Genomic DNA, 12881 nt, shown 5'->3' with positions numbered 1-12881 from the left:
CCTCAGTGTTTTTACTGAGCGAACTACTATAGAGAGGTTGACAATGGAGAATTCCTATAACATAACGGACAACAACAAAGATGACCCATAACGTTACTGTCAACTAAACAGTTGACACCATAACCGATAGACCTTTATAATTTGAACCAATCGGTGAAAATGTGTTACCATAAGCTCCTTTGAGCTTAATACAAACCAGGTAAAATGTGTTACCCTAAGCTCCTGTGAGCTTAACACAACCCAGGTAAAACTGCTCTGGGTGGGCGTCCAGTGTCCCCTGTGGATTCAAAGAAAAGGATTTACCTGGTAAGTACCAAAATCCTATTTTCTTTTTCATCCACTAGGGGTCACTGGAGTACTCTTGGGACGTACCAAAGCTTCCCTTGTGGGCGGGAGAGCTGTTTGACACTTGTAACAGTAGGCAGCCAAAGCTAGATGCTGATGCCGCAACCGTTTAATAACGTGTAAACGCGCACAAACGTGTGCACTGAAGGCTATGTAGCCGCGTCGTAGACGCTCCACGACCAGCTGGTCCTGACATTCCCACAGAACCTGTGGAATGAGCTATTACTGACGAAGGCGACTGTAACTTAGCCTTCAAGTAAGCCTGACTTGTAGTCATTTTGATCCAACTGGATAATGTCTGCTGAGAAAACTGGCTAACCCCAGTTGGCCGCATTATAGAGAACAAACAACGTATCCGTATTACGTACTGTAGACGTTCGGGACATATAGACGCGTAATGCGTGTACCACATTCAGAATTCTAGAATGTGCTGTCAACACAGGAACCACTATTGGTTTATTGATGTGAAGAATAAGAAATCGGAATTCGTCCGAAGTTCTGCTTTGACATGAGAAAACTCAAATACGGTGGCTTGGAATACAAGGCACCCAAATATGAAAACAAAACCCTTGCCGAAGCTAAGGCTAGAAGAAAACGTTTTCCAAGTGAGAAACCTAATTCCCATTTGTTGTAAGGGTTCAAAATATGAAAACTGTAAGAAATCTGAACCCAGCCTCAAGTCGCATGGCGCTGTAGGTGGGATAAATGGAGGCTGCATTTGATGACCCTTGTAGAAAAGGTGTGTACCGACGCAATAGAGTCAAACGTCTTTGAAAATAACTTGACCACACAGATACCTGCACCCTCAGTGCAGATAAACGCAGTTCTCCATCCCACCCCGTCTGTAAAATAACAGAATACGGGTAACTTGAAAGATGATGTCGGAAACTTCCGAGCTTCACACCCACCTATATAGGCACACCAAATTTTGTAATAATGAGCTGCCGTAAGCGGCTTCCTAGCTCGTAACATGGTTGGTATAATACTGTAATGCCCTATTTCTTTTCTTAAGAGGGCGGTCTGAACCCCCACCCCGTCAACCGCAGCCGCGGTACATAGGTAAATAAGGGTAACAGAACGGTCCCTGTTGTAACAGGTTGGACGTATTATGAGCGGGCCAAGATCGTGTGCAAGTATTCCTTGGAGATTCGAGAAGCAAGCTCTCCGAAACCCATGAGATATCACTAGTATGACTGTGACGAACTGTCTTATGATCCGTTTTAGCAACGGAGAGAGCAGCGGAAAATGGTGGAGCCAGATACACGAGGCTGTATGACCACACGAATGTGAGAAACTCCACCGCCACTGCCCTTGTGATCTGTCGTTCTGTACACATACTGAGCGTTTGAAATTGTGGCGAGATGCCCTCATGTATACCTGAGGGTAACCCCACCTGTGGATTCACATATGAAACACCTCTGGATTTAATGCCCAGTTTTCAGGATATAAATCCCGACGGGTGAGATCATCTGTCTAACAGATGTCCACTCGCGGAATGAACCCCGTTGACAACATCACATAATGATGTTCTGGGCAATTGAGGATTCGAGCTACCTGCCGCATTGCCATGCGGCTTCTTGGTTCTCCCTGGTTGTTGTGTATGCAACTGCCGTTGCGTTGTCTGACTGCACTTGGTCAGAGTGAAAGCGAAGCATGTAGTGCATTGTAAATTGCACGGAGTTCCAGGACATTTATCGACAGCAATCTGTCGTGATCCGTTTTAGAACCCCTGTCGCTGATCTTTTTTAACTACAACTCCTGAACCTCTGAGACTCTCGTCCAGAGTATATACACCCTCGCACCTCTGTGGGAAACGCGAGTGAAGCCCGGCGAACTAAAGCGCTTTGAAAACACATCATTATTCCTAACAGGCGAATACACCAATGTACCGCTAGTGTGCGTGGCTTTTGCACTAATTACTAGATGTACATTTGTTCTTGCTGGTGTAGTAGGTAAATGTCTTTGATTTACCGTATTTATAATCTTACCTAGGAATTGACGTCGTTTAGACGGAATTAGATGCGATTGTTTTTGAACTTGACCTGCCACCGCAGTATACATTAGTAGCGCAAGTAAGAGGAACTCTGTTGAGACAGAGTTCTTATGAGCAGATCGTCTAAGTATGGAACGATTGTCACTGGCAGGGCTCTGAGATGAGCTATCCTCACCAACATCACTTTGGTAAATACCCGAGGCGTTGACAAGAAGCCAAATGGTAGAACCTGAAATGGTTAATGGTTGTGGCGTTTTGCAAACGCTAGAACCTGTGATGACCAAACCGGAATGGGTAAATACGCATTGTGAAGATCAAGTGCAATTATGCAATTTTGTGGCTTCAAATATGCAAATAGTAACCGCAGAAAATCCATTTTCAAACTGCAGTAAGTGACTTGCTGATTGAGACTGCGACGGAGCTGTCTGGTTTTGTTACCCCAAACAGAGGGGAATAAGTAACCCTGACTCTGTTGGTGTACTATGCCTGGAAATAAAAACAGCTGAAACCAGCAGAGACTAAATGGCAACCTGCCAAACCGTTCGACAGAGGCAGTCTTGTCCTTTAATCTGTAAATAGCGGAGACATCCATGAGTTGATGTCTGGAAACCCCGCAAATGTAACGTGTAAAGACGCGCTTCCACAATTGGAAAATGGAGATGGCCTAATAGGTCGTCAAGCCACTGGCTTGTTGACTGTAGCGTCCTGTCGTTACAAGGCGTGACTGTTTTTGTACCACCGCCTTGAAAAAACTGAAGTCTAAAGGGATTAAACGCCGGCACAAGTATTTCCGTTTTGATACTGGATGCGGTAATGGCTGAATATCAAATTTAGGACCAAACAAGCTCTGGCCTTGCCGTGCTGAAACTAGCGACGATGAAAAGTGAGAATCGAAGTAACCGGCGTTAGCAGAAGCTTTACAGATATACTCTGCAGCTTCTCATTAACAGTGATCGTCATTGTTTCCATACATAGAGTCTAGTGACCCAAATGTATATTGGGTCTTTATAATGTTTGACACAGACGAATTCACCAATGGCGGATCGCGTCATTTAGATGTGGAAACGATTAAATAGTGGTTAGAGTCTACTCAGTCTCTGTAAAAATAGAGATATTGACTCACTGGGTTTTAGCAATGTATGGTTGTCAAAAACCCCGCACTATCTGAGTGCTGGTCTAATGTACCCTTCTCACTCGTAGTTATCGCTGTGAGATTTAACATAGAATCGTGCATTAAATTATAAGACCAGTTAAATAAACACCCTGGTACCCAAAGGGAAATTGGCCCTTTGGAAAGACTGTCCTTCGTTAGAGCTGGCGGAGTAACTTCCGAGACTCCGATGTTACCGCTCCTTTAATTTGAATTGCCAATGCTTAACATAGGATCTTTAAAATTATTTTTAGTCTGCGCTAGAGCCTTACTCGCTATGCAGACAGACACCACAATAGGCAACGGACAGACACTTGCACGACTTATTGAAGTTATTATGTGTCATATATATATTTTTATTGCTGAAAAGCATATTAAGCCCAGCCGTAGGCAGGCATCAAAAAATTATATGAAACTCATGGTTGTTCCTCTCCACGGAAATCTTTAGTAAAAGGCGAAAGATTTATTCGATTTGAAGACAAACCAGAGTATTCTTTATGTGAAAAGCAGTTCACATGGGCAGCCTATGTGAAACCCGAACCAAATTCCCACTAACACCCCTGCGCCTCTGGTGGCTTAGAGATGTAGGGCAGGAATGTTCCAGAATTACAAACTGGAAAACAACAGGAAGCATGGTTAAAATGGCCCCTTTGCCATGCTGACCCTGATAATCACAGAACAAGTTACAATTGTTTCCGTGTTAATATAGCCTATTATACAGTGATAATCACAGGCAGGGTACAACACATGCTCTATGAATATAATTACAGACATTAATATAGGCTCAATAGCCTATTATACAGCAATAATATAGGCTCACTAGCCTATTATACAGTGATAATAACAGACATTAATATATAGGCTGAATAACCTATTATACAGTGATAATCACAAACATTAATATAGGCTCAATAGCCTATTATACAGTGATAATCACAGACAGTAATATAGGCTCAATAGCCTATTATACAGTGAAACTCACAGGACAGGTTACAATACATTATAAATACCTGTCACATATATATAGCTGCATATACACTGTGCTGCTGTTCATATAGGTATTTTACATACCCTTGCCGCTGTGATCCGCCAGATTCCACCGCCCCTCTTCCCCCCTGTAACGCTGTGTCTCTGCGGGAAGCCCGGGAAGACTTGCAGGGAGGCCTTCTTGCAGCCTCTTAGCGCTGGCATGCGGGTGGATGGTGCTGGGCGGCCGGACAGAGCGGCGGCCCGGTTATCACCGTCTTAGTGCTGAGAACTGAGGGAGCGTCTGCGGCCGTATGGCGCTGGGCGGCCGGACGGAGCGGCTGGGACGGGCGCTGTATGGAGCTTGCAGACGTAGCGGCTGGGGCTGTGGCGGGCGGATGAGCGGCGGAAGCGGCATATTAAAACCAACATAGCGGGGCGGCAGCCTGCGCTGACCGCCCCGTTCCCCAGCCTACCTTGCTTGTATCCCTGATCATGGCTGCGACAGGGCTTCTTATGTGTAAGCTCCGTCCAGCTCTCCAGTGATCTTAGTCATGGCTGCGACGGGGCTTCTTATGTGTAAGCTCCGTCCAGCTCTCCAGTCATGGCTGCGACGGGGCTTCTATGTGTAAGCTCCGTCCAGCTCTTCAGTCATCCAGTCATGGCTGCGACGGGGCTTCTATGTATAAGCTCCGTCCAGCTGTTGCAGGAGCAGTGGGCTGCCTGTGGCTGTGAGGGTGCTCTTTGTGAGGACCGACACACCATGCGCTGCCCGTGCAGCGGCACTATCCCGGACCCATGTTTTTCCTGAAACTGGGAAGGGATGTAGTAAAAAGTAAAAATGAAAAATTAATAAAATCTTCCACAAAGTGTGGGAACTCCCACAAGCCGATGTTAGTGCTTTGAGCACAGAAAAAACACTGAGGTCGTACACTGAGGTACTCTGGGATATGGAGGGGTGGAGAGTTCTAAATTTAAATATTCAGTGCCTTTGTTTCTGCTACGCCGTCCATATCCCAAGAGTACTCCAGTGACCCCTAGTGGATGAAAAAGAAAATGGCGTCGAATCATGTTGTGAGGGCTAAGCCCCACCCCTTCTCGGCGCGCTTCAGCCCCGCTAATATTTTAGCTTTTTATGCTGGCAGGGGTCCGTATACAGTGCCTATACACTGTATACGTGTTTAACCAGGCTTAATGGAGAGTATATTGCTGCCCAGGGCGCCCCCCCTGCGCCCTGCACCCTTGTAAAGCCGTTGGTGTGTGGGAGCAATGGCGCACCAGCGCGTCCGCTGCTTTATACTGGCGGGGGTATCGTACACGTTGCCCGGGCACCGAATATGCAGCTCTTGCCAGTGAAAAGACCCTCAGTATCTTGCTGCCCAGGGCGCTCCCCCCCAGCGCCCTGCACCCTGTGAGTGCCGTTGGTGTGTGGGACCATGGAGCGCAGCGTGACCGCTGCGCTGTACCTCCGTTACTGAAGTCTTCTGCCGCCACTGAAGTCTTCTGTTCTTCTAATACTCACCCGGCTTCTTTCTTCTGGCTTCTGTGAGGGGGGTGACGGCGCGGCTCCGGGAACAAGCAGCTAGGCGAACCAAGTGATCGAACCCTCTGGAGCTAACGGTGTCCAGTAGCCTAAGAAGCAGAGCCCTTGAACTAAGAAGTAGATCTGACTTCTCTCCTCCCAGTCCCACGAAGCAGGGAGCCTGTAGCCAGCAGGTCTCCCTGAAAATAAAAAAGCCTAACATAGTCTTTCCAGAGAAACTCAGTAGAGCTCCCCTAGTGCGTGTCCAGTCACTCCTGGGCACAGAATCTAACTGAGGTCTGGAGGAGAGGCATAGAGGGAGGAGCCAGTTCACACCCATTCAAAGTCTTATAGTGTGCCCATGTGTCCTGCGGATCCCGTCTATACCCCATGGTCCTTATGGAGTCCCCAGCATCCTCTAGGACGTATGAGAAATTATTATATAAATTATATAAACCACAGTTATCGTGTTCCAGTATGGTTAAGGCAAGTATTCAATTAGCTCCGATCATTTCGGAGCTGTTGAATTTGACTCCATGGGTATTCAATTGCGGGCCTTTTTTTACCCATTTTTAAAGGCATTTTTCACCAATGCCTTTTCGCTTTAAGTGAAAAGGGATTGCCAAAACATAGCTCAAAAACGGCACAAAAACACGTGGATCCACATGTTTTTCGCTCCTGCCGAATGTTTTGCATAGGCAATAGACTGAGCCTGCTATTGATAGGGTGAATCCCCATTCGCCCTAAAAATGTCAAAAAGCTCAGTTTTTTCACCCAGGTGAAAAAAAAACCGGAGCTAATTGCATACCCCCCCTAAGTTTCACTCCGGGTCCCCAAAATATAACAAAATGATCTTACTCCATGGCTCAACTTTTTATTCCAGGACTTTTGGTGGGAATGATACAGTTTATAAAATACAGATAGAAAATATGTAAGTCTAATATGATACAGGATGCACTAAGCTTCAGCATAACATCCATATGCAGCTACACACTCACACACAAACTCTCAGACAGGAGCTGATAACTAGCAGTGCACTACACAGAATAGGAAACAGCACCAGCGAGAACTCCACTCCAGAACCAGGAAAGAAAAAGATTAAAAAAAAAAAAAAAAAAAAAAAAAAAAAAAGGAAAATATCTCCCTCCAAAAAAATAAAATAAAAATGCAGTTGCACTAAAATTCTAAGACCATGTGATCGCCACTCAACTACAATGACTGTTTGTTTGAGGGAGAGGCAGGAGTAAACTGCACATTTACCGCATCCTAAGCCATACTAGAGAGGAATAAATGTCCACCCAGCGTCAGCATGTTATGACTTCCAGCTAAAGCTGCTGTCTCCACGGTGCTGTCTGCTCATTCTCTCACCCCTTTTTTTGTTATTGTGCGGTCAATGGCTGTTGGAGCCAGCCAATTAATGTAAAAGGAGGGTTTGACAAATGCACGTCGTCGTCAAGTGGCACATGGTTGTCACAGTGCAGTTTAGCTGGAAGTCAGAGACAAAGCAGAGAAGACAGTCCCTTATAAAAGTGACAAAACTACCACGTCTAGTGCTGTCGACTTGGCTGAGCAGGTCGAGCGCAGATGGAGATCTGAATAGGGGTCGCTTTCCTTTATAAGACCACCAAGGTGGCAGAGTGACAGCTTCACTAGTTCGTTCAAGTGTGAGCTCTAATTCTGGAAGTTCCAGATGGACTAGAGTGCAGGGCTGTATCATAGATGTACTTATGTACCTCTTGATTACGTATTAACATTTATATAATATTTTATATATTTATATATATATCTATGTACACTGGCAGGTAAATTACCTACCATGAAAAACAAAAACCCAAAAAGATGAAAAACACAAAACAAGAAAAACTGCAATAATAGACCATACAGCTTGAATGATAAAATGTATAAGTATGACATTGCAAGGCAGGTTCAGTAATTTTAAGGAGAGTTAAAGAGATAACCTGCAGCAACTAAGTACTGAGTTTATGGGATGGACAGAACATTTATACCAAAAGGTAACACATTTGTGTTCGTGGGTATAAGAGTAGGCTATTGAGCCTTCATTTGTCTTTATGTTCTTGGGCTAGTGCTTTATACAGACAAGTGGCACAAATATTCTAGTGTTTAAAGGCCGGGATGAGGCATTAAGAGCTTTGGCAAACATATTGAGTTTGTAGACATAAAAGTGCACCCACGGAATGACTGTACAAGGTCAGTGTGAAACCACTGGATACACTAATGAGGTATGGAATGTATAGGGGGACAAAACTAAAAAATAAAAAAAAAGAGACACTAACAGGGACACAACATCAGGTACATCTAAGCAGCTACAGTCAGACATCTGATAATATAAGCTGCGATGCAACCGCAAGAGCCACCTTGCACCACTGCAATTGTCTCTGTGACGGACTTCGAAATACTTGCTCACTGGTACAATAAGACGTAATAGACCAAAAAGAAAAAAAGGCCCTGTATAAGCGTGATTTTACCGTATAAATGTATGTGAGAACCGATTATAGGAGACGTATAATATCCATTACACCCGGTCAATTTGTTGACGTTATTTTTAAAAGTAAGCTGTACAATATTACCATTGGACGATCTAGAAAATGCTTCAGACTTAACATTGAGGAAAGAAGCTATTCACCTACCTTCTTTACATTGTTCTTCATCAAAGCTCAATAATACCATAGGTGCCAATATGCATGTAACTATCACCCGAGCAATAGATGGTGCCCCTAGTGGTAGAGGCGTTAAAGGACACAAAAGAGAGCACATGCAAAGAGAATACTAAAAGTAAGAATACAAATGACTACTGCTTTTGTTTCCACTTCACATAACCAGATTGTGAAAACCTTTTCCGGTTTTTTAATTGTCTATGTGTCCTTCCGATAAGCAGCATTTCCACCGTTCAGCAAGTGATATGACTTTGGGCCAGCATGCAGACGTCTGATCCCGAATCCGCAGCCGGAGGTATCATGGAGGGAGGTGGCACCTGCCCGACACTGCAGGGTACCTCTGCTTCATGCAGCCCTTTCAGGTGAGTAAATTGTATAGTCACAGCAAGAATGACAAAATCTAGTAGAACGAACAACACACCTTAAGACAATAAGAATATTAAAAGTTAGCCTTGTCTTTGTCTTGTTTGTACAAGTTCTAAGTCTCTGGGACTTTACTGGATGTGGAGCACACACGCACATACACACAAAATAAAGACAATCTGTACAGACGGGGAGATGGAACCCCGGCCGTTAACATGCACACAAACACGTTTTTCGGGATGCATGGTAAACCCTCTGCGTAGTGTTTGTTTGCCAGTTTTACTGTCTTTGGCGATCACATCCTTGTTGGCTTAAAACTGCTTTGATAAGAGCTCACATAGGTGCTTGGAAACGGATTCTTTGCTGGTCCTTAGCGTAAGCCGGTACATCTGCAATGGGGCATATAGACACAGTTACACCCAGGCATCTCACAACAACTTGCTATAAAAACATTTTCTACAGTATCGTTATAAGGAAGACCTCTCTATCGCACATCAAAGGATAATGGCAGAGTCCATCCAATCCTAGGCCATCATCGCCGATTTACATTTTTTTCATAGTTTAACAGCGGTATTATATGTAAACAAATCAAAACTAAAGAGACCCATACATCGGGAGGGTATCAGGGCAATTCCCTGTTCTCCCTATGCCTGGGTTCGGGGGATAAAAGGGAAATCCAATATGTTGTAAATTCTCGATTCGCCAATTCCGGCCAAAAAATTATCGTGATCGGCAAGTCAGGGATTATTTTTACATGCAGAATTTTGCCGATTCCCCAACAGATTGCTGATCAATCAGTTTTATGTTGGATCGGCAGAAAGGGGAATTGCGGCTCTGATACATGCCTGCATCAGTGTAAACAAGATCTAGTCTACAGCTGGGTACACACTAGACGATATGTCGTCCGATCCAGCGGATTGGACCAACATATCAGGCACATCATCTAATGTGTCTATCGGGAGTACAAAATCCTCGCAACGACCAGACACAGGGGAACGCAGCTATTGCGCAATATATGCTTACCTGAGCTTGGCCGTTGGGCTCTAGGCGTAACAGACATCCGACCTGTACAGACTTGGTTTGGATGATGCCAGCACTGATATAATTGTCTGGATTAGGATCCACATTTTCAAGCAGTGCGGTCCCGAAGCCCAGTAACTATAAAACACAACAACACAATGCACTAAATGGCACAAAGCCTACAACGCTGTCCAGGGCTAAGTGAATGTTTTAATCAATGGATGCAAATGAAAGGTATTATGGCCATCTAACAGTTACATAGTAACATAGAATTTGACGGCAGATAAGAACCACTTGGCCCATCTAGTCTACCGCTTTTTTTTTTATCCTTTAGGCAATCTCAACCAATTTTGAACCTGAATTCTTTGTAAGGATATTCATATGCCTATCCCAAGCATGTTTAAATTGCTCTACAGTCTTCGCCTCTACCACCTCTGATGGGAGGCTATTCCACTTATCCACTACCCTTTCTGTGAAGTAATTTTTCCTTAAATTTCCCCTGGACCCCCCCCACCTCCAGTCTCAATGTATGCCCTCGAGTTCTAATACTTCTTTTCCTTTGAAGAATGTTTCCCTCCTGAACTTTGTTAAGACCCTTGATATATTTGAAAGTTTCCATAATGTCCCCCCTTTCCCTTCTCTCCTCCAAACTATACATGTTAAGTTCTTTTAGCCTTTCCGGGTAAGTTTTGTGATGTAGGCCATGCATCATTTTAGTTGCCCTTCTTTGTACACTCTCTAATGTATTTATATCCTTCTGGAGATATAGGGGTATATGCAATAGCGGGCGAATTGGCAAAAAAGGCGAATTCCGGGACGTTTTCGCCTCCAAAAATCAATTCGCCTATGCAGTGCAGTCATTTTTCGCAAAAAAACGGCCCGTCAAAATTCGCCTTTTCTCAATTCGCCTTTTTCCGAATTCGCCTTTTCTGCAATGGTACAGATGCTGCAATTCGCCTCCAGCATATTCAATTCAAGTTTGGAAATTCGCCTGCAGTGCTTTTAGACAGCAAATTCGCGATTTTCAATCCGCCACACTTTGGAGGGTGAAAACAAATAAAAAAATTTTAAACATGGTTTTTTTGGTGTTTTTTTTTTTGGGAATAGCAGATCTATTTATATTAGAAGGGATTAGGTTTTTTTTTTTTTTTGGGGGGAGGCACAAATATTATTTATATATTTTTTAAAATAATATTTTTTATTTTTTTTTATTTTTTATTGCTGGAACGGTAAAATCAGAAAAAAAAATGGCGAGGGGTCCCCCCTCCAAAGCATAACCAGCCTCGGGCTCATTGAGCTGGTCCTGGTTCTAAAAATGCGGGGGAAAAATTGACAGGGGATCCCCCGTATTTTTAAAACCAGCACCGGGCTCTGCGCCTGGTGCTGGTGCCAAAAATACGGGGGACAAAAAGAGTAGGGGTCCCCCGTATTTTTAACACCAGCATCGGGCTCCACTAGCTGGACAGATAATGCCACAGCCGGGGGTCACTTTTATGCCGTGCCCTGCGGCCGTGGCATCAAATATCCAACTAGTCACCCCTGGCCGGGGTACCCTGGGGGAGTGGGGACCCCTTCAATCAAGGGGTCCCCCCCCCCCAGCCACCCAAGGGCCAGGGGTGAAGCCCGAGGCTGTCCCCCCCCCCCCCCCATCCAATGGGCTGCGGATGGGGGGGCTGATAGCCTTTGTGTTCAAAAAAAAGATATTGTTTTTTCCATTAGTACTACAAGTCCCAGCAAGCCTCCCCCGCAAGCTGGTACTTGGAGAACCACAAGTACCAGCATGCGGGAGAAAAACGGGCCCGCTGGTACCTGTAGTTCTAATGGAAAAAAAATACCCAAATAAAAACAGGACACAGACACCGTCGACAGTAAAACTTTATTACACACTGCCGACACACACATACTTACCTATGTTCACACGCCGACATCGGTCCTCTTCTCCATGTAGAATCCCGGGGTACCTGAAAATAAAAGATCAATATACTCACCTCAACAGGCTCCAGAGATAAATCCACGTACTTGGCAAAAAAAGAAAGCGCATTTACCCGCACCAAAAACGGACTGAAAGGGGTCCCATGCTGACACATGGGACACCTTTCCACGATTAAGATCTGTCAGTGACAGCTGTCACTGACAGGTCTCTAAGCCAATCAGGAAGCGCAACTTCGTTGCGCTCACCTGATTGGCTGATCGCTGTGACAGCGCATCGCACAGCTCCCTCCATTATATTCAATGGTGGGAACTTAGCGGCTAGCGGTGAGGTCACCCGCCGGTCAGCGGCTGACCGGCGGGTGACCCCACCGCTAGCCGCTAAGTTCCCACCATTGAAAGTAATGGAGCGGCTTTGCGAGGCGCTGTCAGAGTACAGACGGCGTCCAGCCAATCAGGTGAGCGCCACGGCAGTAGCGCTTCCTGATTGGCTGAAGGGACATCAGTGACAGGAGTCACGTGATGTCCCGGCATTCGGGGGAAGGGATCTGATGTGAAAACATTGGACCCCTTTCAGTCCGGTATGGCTCGGTGTTCGGTTTGTTTTTTTACAAAGTACGTGGATTTACCTCTGGACCTCTGGACGCTGGAAGGTGAGTATAATTTTTTGACAGGTACCCTCGGATCGTCGGAGATCGTTGCAGTCGGCGTGTCAACACAGGTAAGTATGTGTGTGTCGGCGTATGAAATAAAGTTTTACTATCAAGGTGTGTGTGTCCTGTTTTTATTTGGGTATTTTTTTCCCAGTAGTACTACAGGTACCAGCGGGCCCGTTTTTCTCCCGCATGCTGGTACTTGTGGTTCTCCAAGTACCAGCTTGCGGGGGAGGCTTGCTGGGACTTGTAGTACTAATGGAAA

At 45.2% G+C, this 12881-nt stretch overlaps 1 protein-coding gene and 1 non-coding gene across 3 annotated transcripts in view; both read right to left on the bottom strand.

Annotated features, from left to right (window-relative positions):
- Window positions 1–3865: 3865 nt before the first annotated feature.
- LOC134967861 (U5 spliceosomal RNA) lies at window positions 3866–3980 on the bottom strand. The gene has a single exon (XR_010189210.1). It is a non-coding gene; the product is annotated as a U5 spliceosomal RNA (small nuclear RNA).
- Window positions 3981–6834: 2854 nt separating this feature from the next.
- The window catches only part of AP2A1 (adaptor related protein complex 2 subunit alpha 1), a 188874-nt gene continuing 182827 nt past the window's right edge, over window positions 6835–12881 (bottom strand). For both annotated transcript variants that reach the window (XM_063942412.1, XM_063942413.1), the window contains 2 exons: window positions 10038–10172; window positions 6835–9403 (listed from right to left, as the gene is read on the bottom strand). In XM_063942412.1, the coding sequence (XP_063798482.1) occupies window positions 9326–9403; window positions 10038–10172 (213 nt within the window). In that variant the 3' untranslated portion in view covers window positions 6835–9325. The remainder of the gene's footprint in view (window positions 9404–10037; window positions 10173–12881) is intronic.

This window comes from Pseudophryne corroboree, chromosome 10 (genome assembly GCF_028390025.1).
Source record: "Pseudophryne corroboree isolate aPseCor3 chromosome 10, aPseCor3.hap2, whole genome shotgun sequence".
Lineage (NCBI taxonomy): Eukaryota > Metazoa > Chordata > Amphibia > Anura > Myobatrachidae > Pseudophryne > Pseudophryne corroboree.
Note: the sequence above shows the minus strand (reverse complement) of the source record. Positions and strands in the feature narration are given on the sequence as shown.